The 21742-nt window shown below is 45.3% G+C and overlaps 1 protein-coding gene across 2 annotated transcripts in view; it reads right to left on the bottom strand.

Moving 5' to 3' along the window:
- The window catches only part of LOC121721443 (thrombospondin type-1 domain-containing protein 7A), a 110007-nt gene that overhangs the window by 70494 nt on the left and 17771 nt on the right, over positions 1–21742 (bottom strand). For both annotated transcript variants that reach the window (XM_042108371.1, XM_042108370.1), the window contains exon 2: positions 2373–3213. In XM_042108371.1, the coding sequence (XP_041964305.1) occupies positions 2373–3213 (841 nt within the window). The remainder of the gene's footprint in view (positions 1–2372; positions 3214–21742) is intronic.

Genomic DNA, 21742 nt, shown 5'->3' on the forward strand with positions numbered 1-21742 from the left:
CGCTACGTCATCAGAATGGTTAGCGTTTGACCGTGGATGTTTTATCCATTAGCGGACGTTCACTTTATTTCAATATGCCTACGCAAATTCTGTTGATGTTTGTTTTTGTGTTTGTACAAGAACAAGGGCCGCTGTAATGTAGCCTGTAGGCCTATCAGAGACAGTACTTAATTAGATTTAACTTCAGTTGCAATAATGTGTTTGGGATGTTCTCGCACAATTTGTGGATTACCGCGACCTGAAAATGCAGTTGCATCGTTGATGAATTGGTGAATAAACTCGGGGGAGCGAACTTCTCATGTGTGAGTAAGAGGTTTCTTTTTGTGATTGAGTAGTATCGATGATTGCATTTGTTTCACTCAAGAAGTAGTGGAAACTATTTGCAGAGACTTGCGAACCTGGTGAGAACCTGTTGTGGGTACGCTAGCCTACGTCTGACTTGAGTAGGCTCTGTAGTAGCCTACTGTAGGTCTGTGATTGTGACAGGCATGGTTTTGTGGGTAGACGTTGTTTATGGAGACTAGGCTAGGCGTCTGAGTTTTTATTTGTTTATGTAAGCTGACATAAAATAACAAGCTGTTCACTTTAAGTAAATAAATGCACGGATGTGCCGCTTGTAGTAACATTGCAGAACAACTGAGTATGGGTGTAAAAATTAGTGTAGTCTCAGTTGATCAGTGTAGTCCCCTATCCTACCCCCTCCGCACAACCTATCAAGAGTGTGTTAGTTGGTTAACTGCAGTTTATTGGGCGTTCCAGTGTTTCGGCTCGGATGTCCCTCAGCGACCGCATTGCGACCTCCAACGTCTCGCTCTAATGACAGCATTTGGCATGTAGGATTGGACGTGATATATCTGTTATTTCGGATGAGATGTCCCAGGTTCATTTCCTGGCAGCAGACACTCTCCATGTGTGCCATGTCAGTGAACATAGGGACACAACCCCCACATAAGCTCACCGATTGTTTTCTGTGCGCTCAGATACACCTCTCTCTCGATCATCTATTTCTCCTCCATAGTCAGGTTCTGGGGGGGGCACTAAAACTCCCACTGCTCTTACTGGCTCAAAAGCATAGGCAATTGGATGCCTGTCCTCATTGGTGGGTCTATCCCATTCGTCCATATCCATTTTGTTGAGGCAGTAAGCTAACTGTGAGGCTATGACAGCCGCTGTGTAAACAGCATAGAATGTTGTACCAACCATTCTTGTGATGTCATCATTTTCTGAAAACAAAGATGGCGGCGCACAGCTGAAATTAATGCAACTTGTTTGTGCTTTATTCTGAATAACGGGTCATATTTCTGACTTTATTTGTATTTATGGTATATTTAAATATTTAACTAGTGCTATAGACATCTGTTTTATTTGACTGCTTCATTTCCACTTTAAGGCTGGACATAACCTTCAGCCCACACAAGCAGATTGGCCAGAGAGAATAAAGAATAAATGGGCTGGAATGGGATTGAGCTGTTGTTACATACAAGCTAGCCGTTGTGTTTAGTGCATTGTGACCCTCTGGTCGATTAGCTTGAGCCTTACCGACAGTTTTAGTGATTTTTGGAGATTATTCTTTTGTAGACACAGTGAAGCCTATCTAATGAATGACTCAACTCTGCCATTGCATCATAGTAAACAGAATAGTAAACAAGACTGCTTCTCATGCGATTTGTTCTTCGTCCTCCAACTGTGTCCATATACTGTAGACATCTCTTGTTTACTTTCTTGTGTGCAATTACTGTTTGTTCAATTCCTCATCTTGAGCTTTTGACACAGTAGCATAAACAATCCTTTTGTTTACTTTGTGGATTTTAAAACAGACTTCTCTACGGTGTACTGCGAAATCCTTTTTGCTGCTACGCTCTAGACACTTTCACCAGCTCCAGATCAAGCTTGTGCTGGGAAATCTGGCACAGGTTAATATAGACTTGTCATCTCTACAGCAAAAGGTAGACATCAAAAACAGGGAGTGCTTCATTGCTCTGACAGCACAGCAGAGACACAGACACAAGAAATAACCATCTTTCTTATCGACTTGCGACAAGAAAAATGGATTGTGAGTGCCTTTGAAGAATGACTTTTAAAACACGATTAGTGGCTGTAACTGCCTATATTTTCAGGAGCTGTTGGAAGCACAATAAATGAAGGTAGCAAAGCACATATAAAGGATCACAGCCATCACATCGATCGACAGCCACAGAGCCCATACCTCTTACTTCCTGCAGAATTTTGTTACAATCTGATCACAACACACCTACTGTATAATGTGTTTATTTTCCTGCTGTTTAGGAGACAATATGTCTCCTCTAAATGAATTGAGTTATTGAAGGGAATCTGGGATACAAATAGGCCTACCTAAAGCAAACGCTTCTCACCTGAGGCCGACAGTGCTGCCGTTCCTGTGTACACAGGTCACCTGCCTTGCCTGGTAGCCCACCTGGATGTCCCACAGGTCACTCTCCTGCCGGTTCATCCGGTTGCGGTTTCGTTTGCTCTTGATGAGCTCGCGGGTCTCAGGGTCCTTGACGCCGCCTGCCCCACCACCTCCCTTTCGCTCTTTCCTGTCTCCTTTCCGGCGCCGCGCCTGCCTGGTGGTACGGGTGACGGGCAGTGAGCAGTTGCTCCAGCGGCCCATCCTGAGGCTGAAGACGCTGTCGCGGCCCTCGCAGGGGCCTGGCTTGCACGTCTGGAAGTCGGTCAGATTGGGGCAGGCGGAGCCTCCGAACATGGGAGGCACCAGGACCCTGCGGACGCGGTTCTGGAGCCCCGTGCCACAGGTCTTGGAGCACGAGGTCCAGGGCGTGAACTCCGACACCACACAGTCACGCGAGCACGGTATGATGCACGCCTGCTCGAGTCGCGGCTTGGGCTCAAAGTACTCGCATATGGCGTCGTGGGCGGGAGCCGCGCCCGCCTTGAGGACGCAGCCCACCTCCCGAGTCTGGATGCCCTCCTCGCCCTCGAGGCACACGGCCGGCCGAGCAGCACCAGTCCGCAGCGACACGGGCACACACTGGTTCCACGAGCCCAGCTTCCAGTCGTACAGGTCCTTGTGCCAGTCACACACGCGGAAGCAGTTCTGCTGGTTGGGCGGCCTGTCCGTCTGGAGGCAGTTGGTGTGAAGCGTGGTCCAGCCTTCCACATGGGCGCACCACACCGCTCGGCTCTGGCTACCCCCAGGGCCACACTCGCTGCCCATGCACCTGCCCCATGGCCCTGCGGACACACACACACAGAGGACCAGTCCATCACAAGGATGCGAATAGAACATTCATTATGTACAGCCATACAGTGCAATCCTGTAAACATTTACACAGTGAACAGGGAAATAGACAGAGAGATGGAGCACTTCACTGATCCCCACAGATAAATTGCAGTTTTTAGACATTTTGTCACATCTAAAGCTTAGAATGTTAGAATGTTCTAAATGAATTGAGTAGCCTACAGAATGAACTGTTTGAAGGAAGCCAGCATAAACATGAGCAGAGAGATCATGGCAATGGCCCAATGCAGAGCAACTTACCAAAATAAATGTTTTTTTTATTTTTATGGAATATCAATTAGGAATGATTCTACCATAACTGCAAATAGTATACTACCAAAATAGCTAACAAACTTTAAACTTTTTCTAACTAAATCTCATGCACTTATACATTCACATCTCAGATTAATAAGAGGTAATGACATAGAGAATATTTCTGCCAGATGTATAGCCACCATAGAAGTCTTTTTCGTCCCTTCAGTGTGCAGTGCACTGTACCCACAAAGTAGGAGCCAAGAAGGTATGCAGACTAGAGGTCTGCACTCCTGCGGGAGCTCCGCAGGACCCTAGGACCCGCGGGTGGTGTCGCAAAAGAGTGCGGCGCGGGACATGTTTTGAAAGCTCTATGCTGAGGTGGGCAGGAGGTGAGAGGTGCGTTTGCGGGTGCAGGAGAATCAAATGCTTCACTGCACTACCGCAAATGAAATATGCGTAAAATAACATATACAAATTATTACAGTAGGCTGGTGTATAGAATTATAGTTGAGCTGGATATTGTGCTAGGCAGCATTAAAATCAGGGTTTAAGCAGCCTAACTGATGGATACTGTCGTTTAGGCCTACGTGGGTTCAATTCTTTCCTACTCAGTTGTCGAAAAATCAAAAGTATGACAGAGGAAGAAGACACCACTAGGCTAGCATAGCTCTGTTACAGTAGCCTACATTTAGATTAAAGAAACTTAAGGAAAATTAAAGAAAGGCAGTGTAGAGAAAGAATTCTCTGATAGCCGAGGCACTCCTTATTAAATGTCTTTATTACAGAAATTATTAAAATGTCTTTATTACAGAAATACATGTCCTAAAAAATGCCAATGATTGTCAGAACCTGTGTGTCTGCTTCTCTTTGCCCTTATAAGATCAGTTTCCTATCTGCTTCACTATGGCCTGAAGAAGGCCCCATGCCGCTACGCGTGGGCATTTTAAAGTTGTCCTTTTAGGACATGTCATTTCTGTAATAAAGACATTTTAATTAAGGAGTGCCTCGGCTATCAGAGAATTCTTTCTCTACATTGCCTCTTAGACGTTCTACCTTGGACCAAAGAGCACTTAAATCAAATTCAAAAGGAATTGAGCCATTCATCTTGAATCTGAAAGGAAACTTAAAATCAGGCATCTGGCAGTCTTTTTTCTGTTGTGTGTGTCAAGTGCTGCTTTTGTGAGACAGAAGGCAGAACTGAATAGGCAGCCCCTCCTGCATATCCTGCGGGCGGGAGCGGGACCTAATGTTACAGATCCAGATGGGAGCGGGAGTAAAAATGACACATTATTGCGGGGGCGGGCGGGCACAGGACAGAAAAATCTGTCCCTCGCAGACCTTTAATGCAAATCTCTTTTGAGGTCCCATGATTTGGTAATATGGAGGGACCATGTTTAAATTTACCATGCATCATGTTGAATCATACACATTGTAGCCACTGACAGAGAACAGTAGTGCAGTAGTGCAGATATTTTGTAAAATCAAAATGTCTAGCCAGCTCTCTTTAGGACTCCACAGACCACTTAGAGCAGATTTGATCAATTAAAAGGGAGATATAATTCAGTTCAAATATACACTAGGCCTTTTCGCACTATATATATGATCTTCCAAAAACATAACAGAATTTTATTTGAGGATAAATATTTTACTTTCACTTTTTGCACCTGAATTGCTTAGTCAGCAGCACAGAGTCAATTAATCAACACAAAGCATCTGTGATTAAAATGAACCAGCAAATCAATGCCTTATATCTGTCTAAAGAAGAAACATGGAGGCAATTTCCTAAAAAATATGACTCACAGTTGTACTCACAGTCCCTTGGGAAGGGGCTGGGACTCCATTAATATGAGACAGAAGTGTATCACAGGCTGGTTATGGGCAGCCGTTTACAGATCATTATGAAAAAAGCCAACTGAGGCGATAAAAATGTCAAGTGATGAACTGGCCAGCGCAGCTATCTCGCATCTGCAGGCGGCAGAGGCCAATCAATACGGATCGATGATGTCAGAGTACTCCGACTGCGGGCCAGGCCCTGGACACATCACATCGCATTCAGCTAAACCGAAGCTTCAGAGCCGTAAAATATGACGGCAGTCCATCACGCCGGCCGCCACGGGCCCCCGCCGCCCTGCCCCGTTCCCCATCTTCCGCAGTCAGCATTTGGGGCGCGTGATGGATGCTGCCATTACTTAACGAGGCCCTCGTAATACAGCCAGCGCTGCTGTTGAGGGCTTTAAACAGCCCATCAGAAAACGTCACGTTAAATAAGCCTGCCCGAAGATGGACGCCTGTGAGCTCGGAGGGTCCCCGGTACGTCTCGCAAGGCCTGGCCATCTCTGTGCCGTCACGGTTGTCCACAGGCCAAGCTCTAATCAGTGGCAGCAGGACAGCGATGGAGCAGAGAAAAAGCAGCACAGAGATGGAGCAGAGAGAAAGTCATGAATGATAATTGGATGACACTGCCTCCCCCCCCCCCGCTCCCTCCCTCCCCACCCCTTTTTGCCGGATGACCCCCTTCTTGCACTCCTGATCGATTTCATTGGAGCATAGCCGCGGGCAATGTGGCAGAGGGGTTAACACGATGCGAGTGTGGGTAGCAAGGCTTCCCTTTGGGTTACAGAACCTCATTATGTGAAAGGAAGAACCTCCACTCCACTCCGGCTCAGTGACACTACACAAGGCCCCCACACAGGCTCCTGATTAGCAGGAGTGGCCACCGTGTGTGCGTGCGCGCGCGCGTGTGTGTGTGTGTGTATGTAAGAGGCCCTAAATGGATGTCTGCACCCGTGGCCGTTTGCCGGAACTTTGAGTGAGACCGGTGGCAGCAGCACGGTCCAACGTCTGCCGAGTCTTCCCACGTGTCTAACAGCTCTGTGCTCACGGCTTGCAGCTGAGCTTACTCAGGCTCCCACACAACACCCCAGCACATCAAAGGCAAAATGAGACCAAGAGCTTTCACTGTACCACCACCAACCCCCCCCCCCCCCCAACACACACACACTTGCATTTGTGCCTGTCAGATCCAAAGGCTGTCAGACCATCTGTTTCTCTGTTTTCGTGCCCCTGTCTTTCCCAAACCGATAAATAAGACTGTGGATGTAATGGGTCTCGGAGAAAAAAGGCACATGCAGTAGCAGGAAAAAGAGAGAGAGAGCAACAGAGCTAGAGAGCGAGAGAGAGAGAGAGAGAGAGAGAGAGAGAGAGAGAGAGAGAGAGAGAGAGAGAGAGAGAGAGAGAGAGAGAGAGAGAGAGAGAGAGAGAGGCATGGAGGGAAATAACCAAGGCTTTCCTGGGGCTAATCTTCTCTGCGGCACGTCGTTCGCAAACACCGCTCACAAAATCGTTTTAGCCACAAACAATGGGATTTCTCTTTAAAGTCTCTGGCATCCCCTCTCGGTGTGTGAATCTCTGGATATTTGCCAGTGATTATTGTGCAAATGGAAGCCGGCGCTGAGAGAGAAAATGAGGGTGGGGAGGAAGTGCTATGGCTTGATGCAAATACTCCTGTAATAATATGCAGCGGAACAGAAAAATGAAAATCCACAAAACAGTCAAGCCATAAGCCATTACCTCTGCTTGGATCTTAGCAGCATAATTTGTTTACTTTGGCACGTCATCAATTTGCCATTAGCCAACTAGTCACAATAAAAAACATCATAAAAAGAAAAACGTCAGCACTGGAGATTGAAGGCCTCTGGGGCATAAAACACAGGTGGCTTGTTTGGAAATGAGAGCATGTTTTCCAACTGAGCTGTACTATACACACACACCAACACACAGCCATTCTCTAGGGTCTACCCTCTAGGACAACTCCACCAAATGCTGGTAATGGCCTTAGTTAGTGTTAGCTGTGGGCCAGCAGTGGTCTTGAGTGATGCTGGGCAGATGTTGTCTCTACCATCAGGCCTCATTTAATGAACAAGTGTTTCCCTGACCACCACTACCCCCCACTTAACCCCCCCCACAGACACGAGAGGTCTCACCCGCGCAGGTCACGCCACTAGTGTTTGCGTCGGCGGTAGCCATGTACTGATCAAGGTTCCAACACAAGTCTCATTCCCTGTACACCGGATCTCCCCCCTCTCCCCACAGGAGCTGGCAGCTGCCAAGGTTAAAGGTAATCCCAACTGACAAAGCACCATGTTTCTCGCTGTCTGACAGGCGCTTGAGGTGGAAGTAGATGGAAGAACGCTAGGCAGACAGAGAGAGAGAGAGAGAGAGAGAGAGAGAGAGAGAGAGAGAGAAGGAGAGAAGAGAGGGAGTGAGCGAGCTGTCAGTTCCAGGGCTCGTTGAAAGGAAAAGGGGTGCTCTTTTTTTCTGATGCTGTTCCTACCGTCAGCGTTGGTGCTCTCTCTCTCTCTCTCTCTCTCTCTCTCTCTCTCTCTCTCTCTCTCTCTCTCTCACTTGCTCATGCCCTACTTCACAGAGGATAACCGGCCGACCCGCCAGCCAGGGGGATTAGTCAGGGAAATTAAAAAATCTGCAGGATGGAATATTCACTCAGTTACTGATAAAGAGACACTTATGATGAGGGCTAGGAGGGCAACAGGAGTCTAACCTTTGATACAGACTTGGAGGATGTGTTTTTACAGACAGTCCAAATATCCCCCAAAAAGGTTTGTTGTGGAATAAATTATTTACCTTATGGACACAGTGTCAATGTTTGGTACAAATTGTCATAAAATGTACCTGTTGTGTTAAAAAAGAACTACCCCACAAAATATACATGCTGTGTGCACATATCAAACATATTTTTGAGTTCCTCAAAATCTTCAAAAAACGATCCCTCCTCCCCCTCTTCTAACTTAATTTTACTTCCAAATGATGCTCTCTTTCTTCCTCATAAAAAATTAGGAACGACCATCTTTTAGTTTAAGGTTTCAATAAGACGTCAGGGGATGTATAAAGAGTGGAAGGCTGCCAGAGGCAAAATATGAAATTTATGGAGAGAGGTTTGAACTACTTTGAATTTCCTACTAAATAACTCACCATTCCAGGTCACCATTGCCTTTAGCCATGTCTTTATTAGCCAAAATCGTTTGGCAAACTGTCTTTCTTGCACATCAGATTTTGACCTAAATTTAACACTTTTCCTCTTTTATGTCTTCTCTGGCCCTTAGGTTTGAAGAGTCTCCTTTGATGATCTGCTCCTTTAGAAAAAAGAAACCCTCTCCCCTTGACAGTTTGAGTGCCCCTTTAAAATTACACATTCATATTTCCACCCTCATCACCCTTGACAAGACACCCAAAAAACTGAAAATTGAATGGAAGCCATGTTAAACTACTCATAACCACTCATAAACTTGCAGGCTGTTCCAAAGCCCACGACTAGTCTGCACATATCAATCTTGTCATTCTTGTCGGTATGTCATCTTCCTGGTGTCCACCCATCATTCTTTCTCTTCTCAGAGATCAGACGCTCTCTCTGTGACCACACGGAGTTGCCTTTTAAAAGGTCACTCTTTCCATTTCCACTTGCGGCCCTTGTTGTGTGAAAAGCCTTTGAAATGTTTCGGAGGTTCAGTCGGGCGGCATCAATTAGGCAACCCGAGCTACAAAGATTTCACAACCACCCCCCTGAAGGCATTTACTTTAAGTGCTGCTGCCGGCCTCAATATCCAACAATGCATAGCAATCAGACCAGCAGGACTACAATAGCTGCGTTAAGTGAAGCGGCAAGGGGAACCATGCCTCGGTGCCGTAGCAACCCTACAATAAGACCACAAACAAACACAGAGTTCAGCCATCTCCCCCAGATTGCCTTCTCCTGCCATGAAACATTCATGCTATAACCAGATGTACCCAGACGTGAGTGTGTGTGTGTCTGGTGTGTGTTTGTCTGGTGTGTGTGTGTGTGTGTGTGTGTGTGTGTCTGTGCATGTGTGTATTTGTGCAACTTTGTCTATGAAGCAAAACGCACTGAGGAGAGGGCTAGGCAGAGAGGGCATCAACAGGGCAGCCAGTGGTCTACGCATATAAACTGGGTGGGATGAGGTTGCCCCGCCGCTCAGAGACTCACTGCCCTACGCAGACCCTGAGCCGCCTGCATTATTCATATGGGTGTGCAGATAGGAAGGGCATGAGTGTATGAGGGAGGAAGAGAGAGAGAGAGAGAGAGAGAGAGAGAGGGAGGCCTGAGGATTGGCGAGCGAGCAGAGAGGGAAAACGATCAGCCCACAGGAGACTTCCTTCACACGCAACCAGGAGAAGAGAACAGGAAGCAAGGCAGCTAACTGCAGGCACAGCGCCACCAGTGGAGAGAACAGGAAGCAAGGCAGCTAACTGCAGGCACAGCAACACTAGTGGAGAACAGGAGGCAGAGCCACCAGTGGCTCGCTGGGGTCGGCTCATGAAGCACTCCAGTGTGCGAGATCTTTCCCCATCACTCGTTCATTAGATTTAATAGCTGTTAACATGTTTAATGTGTGGGCATATAGCTGGAGCATCCGATGATTCAATCTTTAAACGTTTTAATCGTTCTCCATGGTTTTGTCTGGAAGACAAGGTGGTTGTATTGGAAGGGCGAGATAACCGTGCATGCTGGGAGATCTGTTAAATTTTTTTTATCCGATTTTGGCAGTCTGAAGGAGTGCGCGTTTATTACACAATGCGTGTAAATCCCTGCTGTTCTAATGCTTTATGATATCATTCTCACAGAGGGTTTTGGAACCACAGAGGAGGTGAAATAGATACCATTAGGGTAACAAAACAAAAAAAACACATTTCCGCCACGGAGCTTAAAAAAGAAATGTAAAGGAGGAGGAAGAGGAGGAGGGGAAAAAAGAAATGTAGAGGAGGAGGAGGAGGAGGAGGGGAAAAAAGAAGCACAGAAGGTAGAAATTAAGAAATCACAGCAGGTGCCCCTGAGAGGGTGGTAGGGGAAGTGTGTGTGTGTGTGGGCGGGGGGGGGGGGGGGCTTTCAGCAGAGTGGCGGGCAGAATGTGGCCAGCCTGCCCTTTAGATAAAACGCATTGGTCCACAAGGAGAGAGAGGTAGGAGCCTTTTCTCAAGAGTGACCTCGGCTGGTAAACACACCGTACCACTACTGCAAGGATTGGATTTGCTCTTTGGGGGAAGAGGCTGTGTGTGTGTGTGTGTGTGTGTGTGTGTGTGTTGTAGGGGGGGGCTGGTGCCAATGTGTACCACCTGACCAATCACTGAGGCCCTGCTGCGCCTGACAATGCCATGCCATGGGAATGACGTTCGTCTGAATTCAATGTTTCATGTTCTTTTCATTTTCATTTTTTTACACTGTATGTGAGTTTCAGAGCTGAGATGCTTTTGCGACTCATCCATCAGGATTTACATTTTTTACATCACCTTGCCACTCCTTTTTAATATTGTGAGATTTCATACACCATACATCAACACCAACACCAAAATGGTAAGAGCCAAAAACAGCAAGTTTAAAATACCGCACTGTAGGTCTGGTACTGAATCCTGATGACTTGTTTCCAGATAAAGAGCACTCCACCCACGTGAGGTTCTCTGTCAGAGATGCACAGCATGATCACAGGTTCAAATGTGGAAGTGAGAGATGAAGAGGTGGAGGGTGGCGTCAGGGAGGTGGGGGAAGGGGGGGGGGGGTTGTGTAAGGAGGTCTTAGATCCAATAGAACGCTTTATTGAGATAAAGTGTACAATCACACAGCAAGATCTCCCACCCTCTCAAGCACCTGTGTCTAAGATTAGATTGGAGGCAGTGACAGGCCCTTCCCACAATGCATCAGTCCATAATTTAATAGAGGATTAAGGGGGGGGGGGGGGGCATAGTACCTTCCAATAAAAGGCTCTATGTAAGCAAAACATCTAAATACAAATGACCTTGCAATGGCAAAACGTGTTTGAGCCCTGCTGATCTCACATTCACATTTTTCACATCTAGTAATGCAATCTCACCTTGACTATAGCTTTCAGTGGTCTGGTTAAGTTCACCTTGATAATAATATCTCCCATAGCTTTCAGTGATCCGGTTAAGCTCTACCAGTCCTTTGTTTGACTGCTGTGGGTCAAGATGTTAGAACTTCGTAGGACTTCTTATCTGGTGAAAGGTTGCATGAACATTTGACCTTGGTAATCAGGTCTCAGACACAGACAATCTAAGGCTAACCTACAGCTTGTTTTGGTTTCTGCCGCTTCAACACATTGAGATGATCAGAACTGTAGTGGAGGCTAAACGCAAGTGAATACAGTTTATCCACCTCTGACATTTCAGAAATAGTGAATACAGTTTATCCACCTCTCAAAAGAGTTTATTCACCAATTCACCATTCAAAAATCACACTGTGTTATTCACATTCACAATATGTACACTAATCAACACTCTAGAAACCATTTAACACCACTGGTATTGGACGGGGACAATAACCTCCACCATCATCAAACATGCTCTGAATGCCTTTTTTAAAAGTCCGATACTGCATGGCGCAATCCGCATTACCGTGATCACAGAAATCATAGTTTGGCCACCTCTTATTTTACCACTACAGCCTGGCGTAATCTACCTTAGCATGATCACAGAAATCATAGTTTACCCACCTCTTATTTTACCACTAGACCCCTGGCGATGATTATAAAATAATGTGGACTAATATTTTTAAGATAGGGACAACAGATTTGTTGACACTGTGTGGAGCAATGCTTTTGAGACATTCTGGTCTAGTTTAAGACTCCTGATCCCTGGAGGGAAGTGCTACTTTGCCCGAGATTCTGTCATCAGCACTTTTCCTTTGATCCTCTTAAGGACACACAAGCCTTGTTTGTCTGACCGACCAAACACACGCTTAGTTAGAGACTTCAAATCTCTCTGTTTCTAATACCATGTCCTAACTGCATGTGATGTGAGCGAGCATCAGTGACAAAATCCGTTTAATGACATTGTTTTCAATTGGACTGTCCTAACTGGACATGACAGGACAGTGCTTTGCAGGGCAACATGGCACATTTTGAGCAGAACTTTTGTCAGACGCCTCTATTTTCTTTCTGTTGCTTGCTATTTTGAATGGGAAATATGACACAATAGACCGGTATATTTTATGGATTTAGTGTGGACAGAGTAGCCAGGAAAATCCAGACCCTGGTAATCCCCTGGGGATCAATAAAGTATCTATCTATCTATCTATCTATCTAGAAGGATAAAGGGTCTGGCCACGAATAATGAAAATGGCCCAACTTGAGGGGGGCATCCTCAAGGACATCCTCTCCTTTGGACAAGCACTTTTGAGTCTTGGAAAACACTTTTCCATTTACATTGGGATTTTGCAAACATTCCGAGTCAATAAAATGAGCCCTGCATGATACAAGCAGCTGCAAGTAAGCATGCTAAACTTGACATCCAAACAGTATTCTAACGTTAGCTTTGAGATACTGCTTGATTGCATACTGTAACTTAACTTAGTTTAGTCTCCTCAATGTAGTATGTTGTGATAAGACCTTAGCAGAGTTTAGAGTTTACTTTAACTTTTAATGCAGCAGTTTTGAACAAATTTGCACAGCATGGTCACGATGCTAAGCGGATTTAATAGCAATTTAGCCCACTGTTCTATGCAGTGCTTCTATGTGGTACTAACAATCGTGAATATTTTGTTAAATGCACATGCAGAGGAGCAGCGGGCTCGTTACGAGAGAGAGCGGGCGGGGCGAGGAAAGGCTGTGAGTAAAAAGTGCAGCTGAATGAAACTAGATAGATACTTTATTGATCCCCAAGGGGAAATTCAGGGAAAATTCAATTAATTTATCTTATCTTTAAAACAGTAGGCCTACAACATAGAACAATGTGTTCTATCAATGTGTGGTGGCCGGTTTTGATTTCGTGGTGCCCAGCCACAGATTAGTCAACGTATGGAAAACACTGAAGGTGTAAAATAAAAAATATTTAGCAGCACACGTTATGCTTGACGAATCGACGCTCATATTTTGCGTCGACGTATTTTTTGCGTCGACGTCATCGATTACATCGACGCGTTGTCCCAGCCCTAATGCATTTGAAATCTCTCTCATCTCACTGCACACAATTGGATAACACTACGACCAATGTTTACTGACTGATTCCAGAATTCGACACGATTGGATAATAGCCTGGGTTTTCCCATGCTGCCTTACGCGCGCAATTTTATTCACGCTGCTAGGCAGCCTGGATTCTATGGACTTCGTTTTCACCTCAACGAAGGAACCAATCACTGAACGGAGGGAGGGCAGCAAGACGATGACGACACACCAAAGCCGTTATGAGCTATGTACAGACGCATTTGATAGACATTCGGAGCGCCCAATAAACAGCTCTGGGCATTCATAAACCACGTTTCAAATACGAGAAAATGAATGTCTAGTTTCCAGACCCCATCTCAATGAGATGTGGTCTGACGTTAGCCAGGCTAATTGGATAACACTACGACCAATGTTTACTGACTGATTCGTTGCAGCGCTGTCGTCATCTGTTTAGCTCACCTCATGGCCCGCCTATATCAGATACACCGATGTGATTGGTTCCTCGCGATGCAAGGGGTAAAAGTAACGTGCATCATTACTCATTGCTAGAGTGTCTCGCAGAGACAATTCACATTGTTCTTTTACGAGAACTCTGGATTTCCAGGGTACTGACAGAGAGCATTCAATGCAATACGACAGTCGGTTGTCTGCATGCAGTTAAACAACAAGCCTCCAAGACGTGTACCATATCACTGAATTTTTACTTAAAAAACTAAGGGCATATATACATTTCATAATTATTTTGATATGTGTATTGATATGTGTATTGATCATGTAATAGGTCATCCTTGGGCGATTTCTGCTAGGTTGATTTTTAAATGTCTCTTTAAACTCTAACCATTAAAACTCAGAATATTTCTTGTTTGATATATCAGGGACTGATGAACTCATTGAAGTCAATTATGCAGCAGTCACATATCCACGGCCTGGGGGAGTGTGAGAGGGATATGTTGAGCATGAGTGTGTACCGTGACGGGCAAACAAAACTCTGAGCACTCGGGTCTCAAACTGCCACGCTCCTCCTGACCTGGTTAGTCAAAGGGCTCAAACTGACCCGGAGCAAAGTGGCAGTGACTAACTTCCTGTGCACAGAAGACACTCGGAGGAGTCTAGGTTTGACATTTCAATTTCCTTTCATGTATAATAATAACAAAAAGTCAATGGAACATGTTGCCATGGAATTCACATTTGACTGTGGGGAGTGGAAGCCTGTTTTTTCATGTCAACTGTCACATGAAATTCAATCATACGTGATTGTTTCAAAAGTGCCGAGAGGTGGAAATAATCTGCAAAGGGGAGATTTTTTTTGAGTGTAAAGCAGGCTTCCATCTCCCCCAAAAGCCCAAAATGATAGAGAGGGGGTAGGGAGAGAGATCAAGAGAAGAATGAAAACCATTGCAGAGAGGATGGCGAGATGTCTGCTTTTGCCATCAGCACCTCTCAGAGACATATGTAGGACAGGGGTGGGAAGGAGCTCTCTCTCTCTCACTCTCTTTCTCTCCCTTTCTATCTCTCTCTCCGCACCCCTTCCTGGGCCTGTGGAGGATGCCGCTTAGGCAGTCATCCAGGGAGACCCACCGGGAGAATGTGGGAGCTGTGGCCAACTAAGCCTCAGGCACCAACCACTGGAGTATGGACTGCAGACTGCATTTCAACACTTTCACAATGCACCACAACAGACACATATATACCGTGTGTGTGTGTGAACAAACTCTAATGCAACATGAATAGGTAGACACACAACATACTTCTGCATCTTCACATGCATCGTCTACTTTGGGCAGCCGTGGCCCACTGGTTAGCACTCTGGACTTGTAACCGGAGGGTTGCCCGTTCGAGCCCTGACCAGTGGGCTGTGGCTGAAGTGCCCTTGAGCAAGGCACCTAACCCCTCACTGCTCCCCGAGCGCCGCCATTGTAGCAGGCAGCTAGCTCACTGCGCTGGGATTAGTGTGTGCTTCACCTCACTGTGTGTTCACTGTGTGCTGTTTGTGTTTCACTAATTCACCGATTGGGTTAAATGCAGAGACCAAATTTCCCTCACGGGATCAAAAAAGTATATATACTTATACTATTAGACTGGTCTAATGTTTGGAAGGACTAATGTGTTTTGGATCTGTTCTTGGTTTTACATGAGATAAAAGTGGCTTGTGGGTTGACTGATTTTGTTTGTCAAGCTATCAACATTTTACATTGTATTCATTCATTTTGTAGATATGTTTTACAAAATGAGTATTAGCATTCAAGCTACATTGCAAAATGAGTATTAGCATTCAAGCTACATTGCACAGGAGTCCTTAAAGGAGAATACCTGGCGATTTTTTACATAGATATCTGTTTCTCGAGGTAACCGAGTACTGTTGGTATGGGGAAAAAAACAAGTTGCTGCAGCCAACTGCTAGAGCTACCAGGTAGCTACAGTGCTACACTCTGGGGGCATGAACATTAACATGAACAGAGATCTATGTGGAAAATCACTGGAATTCTCCTTTAAAGGGATATTCCACCATTTGGGGAATTACACTCATTTTCCACCTCCCCTTGAGTTAAACAATTGATTTTTACATTTCTCCAGTTCATCCAGCCGCTCTCTGAGGCTGGCGATACCGTTTTTAGCTCCAACCTAGCATAGATCATTGAATTGAATTAGACCATTAGCATCTCACCTGATAGTGTAATGGAGGCGAACTGAGCTAGCGTGCTAGTTGCCCGTGTAAATCCTCACAGCCCTAGCCTTGTGGACGCTTCTGACCGTTGAGTTGGAAGCCTGGGCTTTTACAGTAGCTCAGTGGTTAGAGCGGTCGACTCCCATGCCGGTGTGTGTCGAGGTGGCGGGTTCGAGGGTCGTGAGCGGCGGACGAATTACGACCTCGGTTACAGTGGTGCCATGACCCGGATGGGAGTGAGGATTTAGGGAGGTGAGTGTAACGGAGGCGAACTGAGCTAGCGTGCTAGTTGCCCGTGTAAATCTTCACAGCCCTAGACTTAAGAACGCTTCTGACCGCTGAGTTGGAAGCCTGGGCTTTTAGCTCAGTGGTTAGAGTGTTCGACTCCCATGCCGGTGTGTCGAGCTGGTGGGTTTGAGGGCCGTGAGCGGCGAACGAATTACAACCTCAGTTACACTAGCATCACGTTTAAAGGGGAACTTGGCAACTATTTCAACGTAATAAACCCGTTTAGAAATCATTTGGATGGTTAAATGACCTGTTCCGGTGAAAATAGTGACTTTCCCCGCTGCGCCTAGCGTCCTCAGGCGAAAAACCAACCTTGCAACATTGAGACTACCGTCCCGGAAAGAGAAGTGAGAAACAAGAAACTAGTTTTAAATCGTGTTTCTTACCTTGTAACATCCACATAGTTCTGCCAAATTTATGCTAACCGTTCGCTAGCTTGTAAACAAATCCATGTGCTTTATCGTTACCTTTTCCCACAGTTTGAAATAGCATAATGCACAATTTCTCCAGCAGAGGGGGAAATCCTGCCAAGTTTCCTTTTAAAAGTTTTCTGGGAATTGAATTTGAATTTCCTTGGGGATCAATAAAGTATCTATCTATCTATCTATCTTTTTTTAAAGTATTTTTTATGGGCTTTTATGCCTTTAAGGAAGTGAGTGGGAGAGAGAGTCAGAGTGAGATCCGGAGGGGACCACGGGGCGGGAATCGAACCCGGGTCGCCGGCGTATATGGTGCAGGTGCCCCAGCCAGTTGTGCCACAGCTGGGGCCACTATCTATCAGTAGAGCTTTATCAGAGAGCAGATATTATTTCACTTCATGAGAAACCTGATTGCAATGTCCTTTCTGGCAGATAAATTGCTAAGTACAAAACTGAAAAGCCTGACTGAAAAGATATGTAAATAAACTAAGTGGAGATATTGACAAGTAGAGACCAGTGCAGTGAAATGTAATTAAATAGGTCCATTATTCTCAATACTAGAAAAAATAGCAGCCCCTTCCTTGCCTGTTATCAAAAATGTCCTTAATAATCATTTCAAGACCAGACGTGATGGTGCTATTATATGCTGAAATTTGCCTTACAAAACATTTGCTGCTTTATTGCTGTGCCAGTCAAATTCCTTTGGCCATTTCCAGGCTCTCTCTGTCTATGCCATGCCGTATCAAACGTCAAATGCAATATATGTTGCTCAGAGAGGATCCCCATTAGCCTCTGCAGCTGTCATGTTCCCCTTGTTCTGCCTAGTGGCCCATAACGCCAGTCAGAATGATGTTCAAGATCACAACTGAGCAGGCCTCACAAACAGCCAACGTCAGAGTGGTGGTGGCATCAGCAGATGGCTGTCCAGAAGGTTTACTACTATTTGCCTGCTTAACATTTTGAGGTTGTCCATGAAATATCTTATTTACATTCAAGCATCATCACTCTCTTAGTTGAGTCACACTCACTCCACACACACAAATTTGTTCTGTCTTCTCCGAATCTGTGGTGACTAAATTGCTGAGAGGCAAACATGCACACACGCTGAGAACAATGAGGTAATCAGCTCAATGTCAAGCCTGAATAATTCACCAGCAGAGTCCTTGCTCTCCGGGAGGAGAGAGAGAGAGAGACAAAAAAACCCAGACATAACTCCTGATGGTTTAATCTGAGCACATAAATGTAGAAGACAGAGCTTATAAAGCACTTTAACAGCTCACTTTCCCCAGGATGGATAGGCAGTGGGAGAATATTTACATTAGAATCCAGAAAATACCAGCAGAGAGGAGAAATCTTTGAACAAGGAGCTGGGCAACCACCCCCCCCACCCCCTTCACACACACACCCCCCACCCCGACCGTCCGACTTCACAGTCACCTCACCCATCACACTGACGCTACGACTGCATACCCCATCAGCAGGGCTCAATTACGAAGTCTATCGGCTGGACGCATTAAGCAACCAAAGCGAGCTCTCCCACACCTGGGTCTGTGGGAAACCCATCTCAAGCTCTGTAGTCTACTTAACAGGGGAAGGGAAGCACTTGAGAAAAAAAAGAGTCATAACTCGGTTGGCCCAAAATAGCCCTGGAGGCAGAAGAGGGGAGATAAGACAGGGAGGTCGGTTTGTTTACTGACTGACTGGATTGTTGGTGGGCTGTCTGGCTGACCGGCTGGCGCGATGCTTTTGCGTTCCCCTTCATGGCCTTAAGCGCCTCTATGCTAATGAGCAGATGGACTGATTAAAGTGCTTGGGCTTCGTCAGGTGGTTGGAGGGCGGACAGGAATCTCGTTATTTAGACCTACCCACCACACACTCACGTGCTTCCACACACACCTCCACCCCAGCACCCCCTCTGGGCATATTCATGGACATTCGGTACACATGCTTACTTGTGGACATATCTAGAGTCACTCACTCAAGTTCAATTATTTGAATAGATGCACATGCAAACATCCTGTGTTGTCAGTGGGCCTAGATACAGTATTTATGTACAGTAAGGGACAATGGACGACACAGCATTCGGGTATTAGAAGTTAATGCACATGTTTGAGTTGGTAACATGGCCACGACACAAAGCGGACTAATTTCTCAATTTACAGGACAAACTGCCGTTACAAGTTCTCAATGGATGTTTGCTATGGCCAAAGCCCATCGTGAGTTCCAAAGATCTTAGAGCGGAACGCTCTACAATCTTTGCTTAGTTCCATCTCTCGTTGCCAAGCTAGCATGTCCCAGAATTCTGTTGAGCCTATAGCTTTGTAAAATCACTGTTGTCTTTACTCCACATGCAAGCCATCTCTCATGTTACAATGTTGCTATACTGCCTGTCAGATCACTAACTCTGTTGCAATGTGTGTCAGATCATTTAAACTTCAAGTTGGGCAAATGAATAGCATAATACGGCCTAAACATGCAGGACTAACTACTTTGTAGGTGTGCAAATAAATGAAAAATAATTGATCGCATCACAATAAGAAATTTAACCAAGCTGTGTTATAAGCAAACATGTAGTTATGTCTGTACATACAGTACCAATACACATACACAGACATGTATGTATTTTATATGGCTTGATAAAATGTATGGGATATCTGCCTACACGTATGCTCTTTGATTCAGGCAAAAACATTTCCAGACATTACATTGCAAAATGTGTAAATGATTTAGGCATGTAGGCTATGAAAGACTTTCTTAATGCACCGTGTAAAGGGTTCTGGTCCACAGGTTATGTTTTTTTTGTTTATTTTTTTTAGATATTGAAGTATTCATTAACATGATTCATTTATGCTTAATCCACTATTTATGCATTTTGCCTGAAGAAGAGCCATTCATTGTTTATTTATTAAATTATACACACCAAACATGTTTAATGATCTTACCAATTAGCATACTGTCAAAACATAATTTTGCAGCATAAAAGGCATGCCTAAAAACAGAATCTCTGAATATGGTGAAAAGACATCATTGACATTCAGCAAAAATAACAAGAAAGACGGTATAGTCAGACCTAAGGAGTCTGAGTCTGGCACGGGCAGGATCATTTACATAGTCATTTTCAGCCAGACGTCTGGGACTGGTGTAGTATCCTACTCATACCCCTGACTGAATCGCAAAACTCCAACCCACTCTGCAGCTCTACGGACCTGTAAATAATTAATCATACTATGGGACACAGTGCCAGTAACTTAACCTGGGTCGGAACCTGCAGGATCACACATAACATGGATTTAGCTCTCCAGAAATAGTTTAAAAGTACCACCAAGAACGTGCATATTTAATGAGGACTTCAATACATTTCCTGAAGAGGTCATGGCTGAACACGATCTCATTTCCCCACATGGGTTTTCCCCACAATCAAACGTCATATACAGTTTGAAGCCTCTGTAATCTATGGCTGGCCTACAACAATAAAGCTCTTACACTGATCTTACGCGGTTTAATGAGCTTATTACATCAGTGAAAAACTCATTAAACAGTTGGTGATTACCTGTGTCCACAGATGCCCCGATGACTTGCATGGCAGTGCAATGCCACCTGCCACAACACGACTTCATCAAGTAGAGAGGGTGCGTGAGCTAATGTGTCTAGAGTATGACTCATTAATTATGCTGCACATACTGTAGTGCAGTGCAGGGGTGGGTTTCCCAAAACCATAGCTGCTAACAAAGTTAGCAACTTCGTTGGTAGCAATGCAATTTCCCATTGCCAACCAACTAAGTTGCTAACAGCAACTACGGTTTTGGGAAACGCACCCCTGGTCAGTGGAGCTGCAGATGTTTTAGTTTTGAGATCCCTTTCAAGTCAGCCTATGAGAATAGGCTTGGTAGGCCTGGTTGTACATTATACAATTTTGTTGTTGTTTTTATTTGTTTTTGGTCTTAGAGTGCCAATGAAGTATTTTCACCGTCCTGTTTTCTTTGTACAGCAAAATTATGCTTCAACTATATGTTAATTAATAAGATCATTAAACATGGTTGCTGTATAATTTAAGGAAATAAACAATGTATGGCTTTCCTCCAGGCAAGACGTAAATAGTGTATAAAGCACAAAGGAATCATGAACATAACCTGTAGCTAGATCAGAATACTTTACAGCACATTAAGAAAGGCTTTCATACGTACATGCCTAAGGTCTAGCAGTGTAGGTTTTGTCTCTTCTTGTTCCTCCATTTCTCTAGAGACAGCACAGAAATTCTACCAGCCATTACAAAAAAAACCAAGCCATCCACACCTGGCGCTTTATTTATTTATCTAGCAGTAGCCCAGACTCTCCTCTGTCGCTTTCCTGTGAGATGACATCGCCATAGCCCTGTGATCACAGCAGGAGCTGGTGCAATAAAGGCTGCCATCTCCCATTTACGGGGGGGGGGGGGGGGAGGGGGGATGAATGCATACCCCCTCCCTCCCTCTCTCTCTCTCTCACTTATTTTTCTCTCTCTCTCCTCGGCCCAGCCTTTGATTTCAGCACTCTGCCATGCTGTGTAAACAACGGTGCACATAGCAGGAGAAAGAGAGATAGAGGGTTGGAGAGAGAGAGACAGAAAGAGGGTTAGAGAGAGAGAGAGAGAGAGAGACGGGTGGGCACTCGCTCCATATTCCGTATCTTGGTGCGGATAATGGGCTTGTTTGTCTCACACAAGGCTCTTTGGGTTGCTTCCCTACTTTATGGCTCAGAGCGGGCGGAAATGCACTCCCCGAGTGCAGCTGGCCGGCAGCCGTCAGCGCTGTTCGTCTCTTTGGACACACTACCCTACATGGCGACTTTTAAAAATCAATCCCCTCTCTCCTTCACTGGATTCAGTCATAAA

This window comes from Alosa sapidissima, chromosome 10, assembly GCF_018492685.1.
Source record: "Alosa sapidissima isolate fAloSap1 chromosome 10, fAloSap1.pri, whole genome shotgun sequence".
Taxonomy (NCBI): domain Eukaryota; kingdom Metazoa; phylum Chordata; class Actinopteri; order Clupeiformes; family Clupeidae; genus Alosa; species Alosa sapidissima.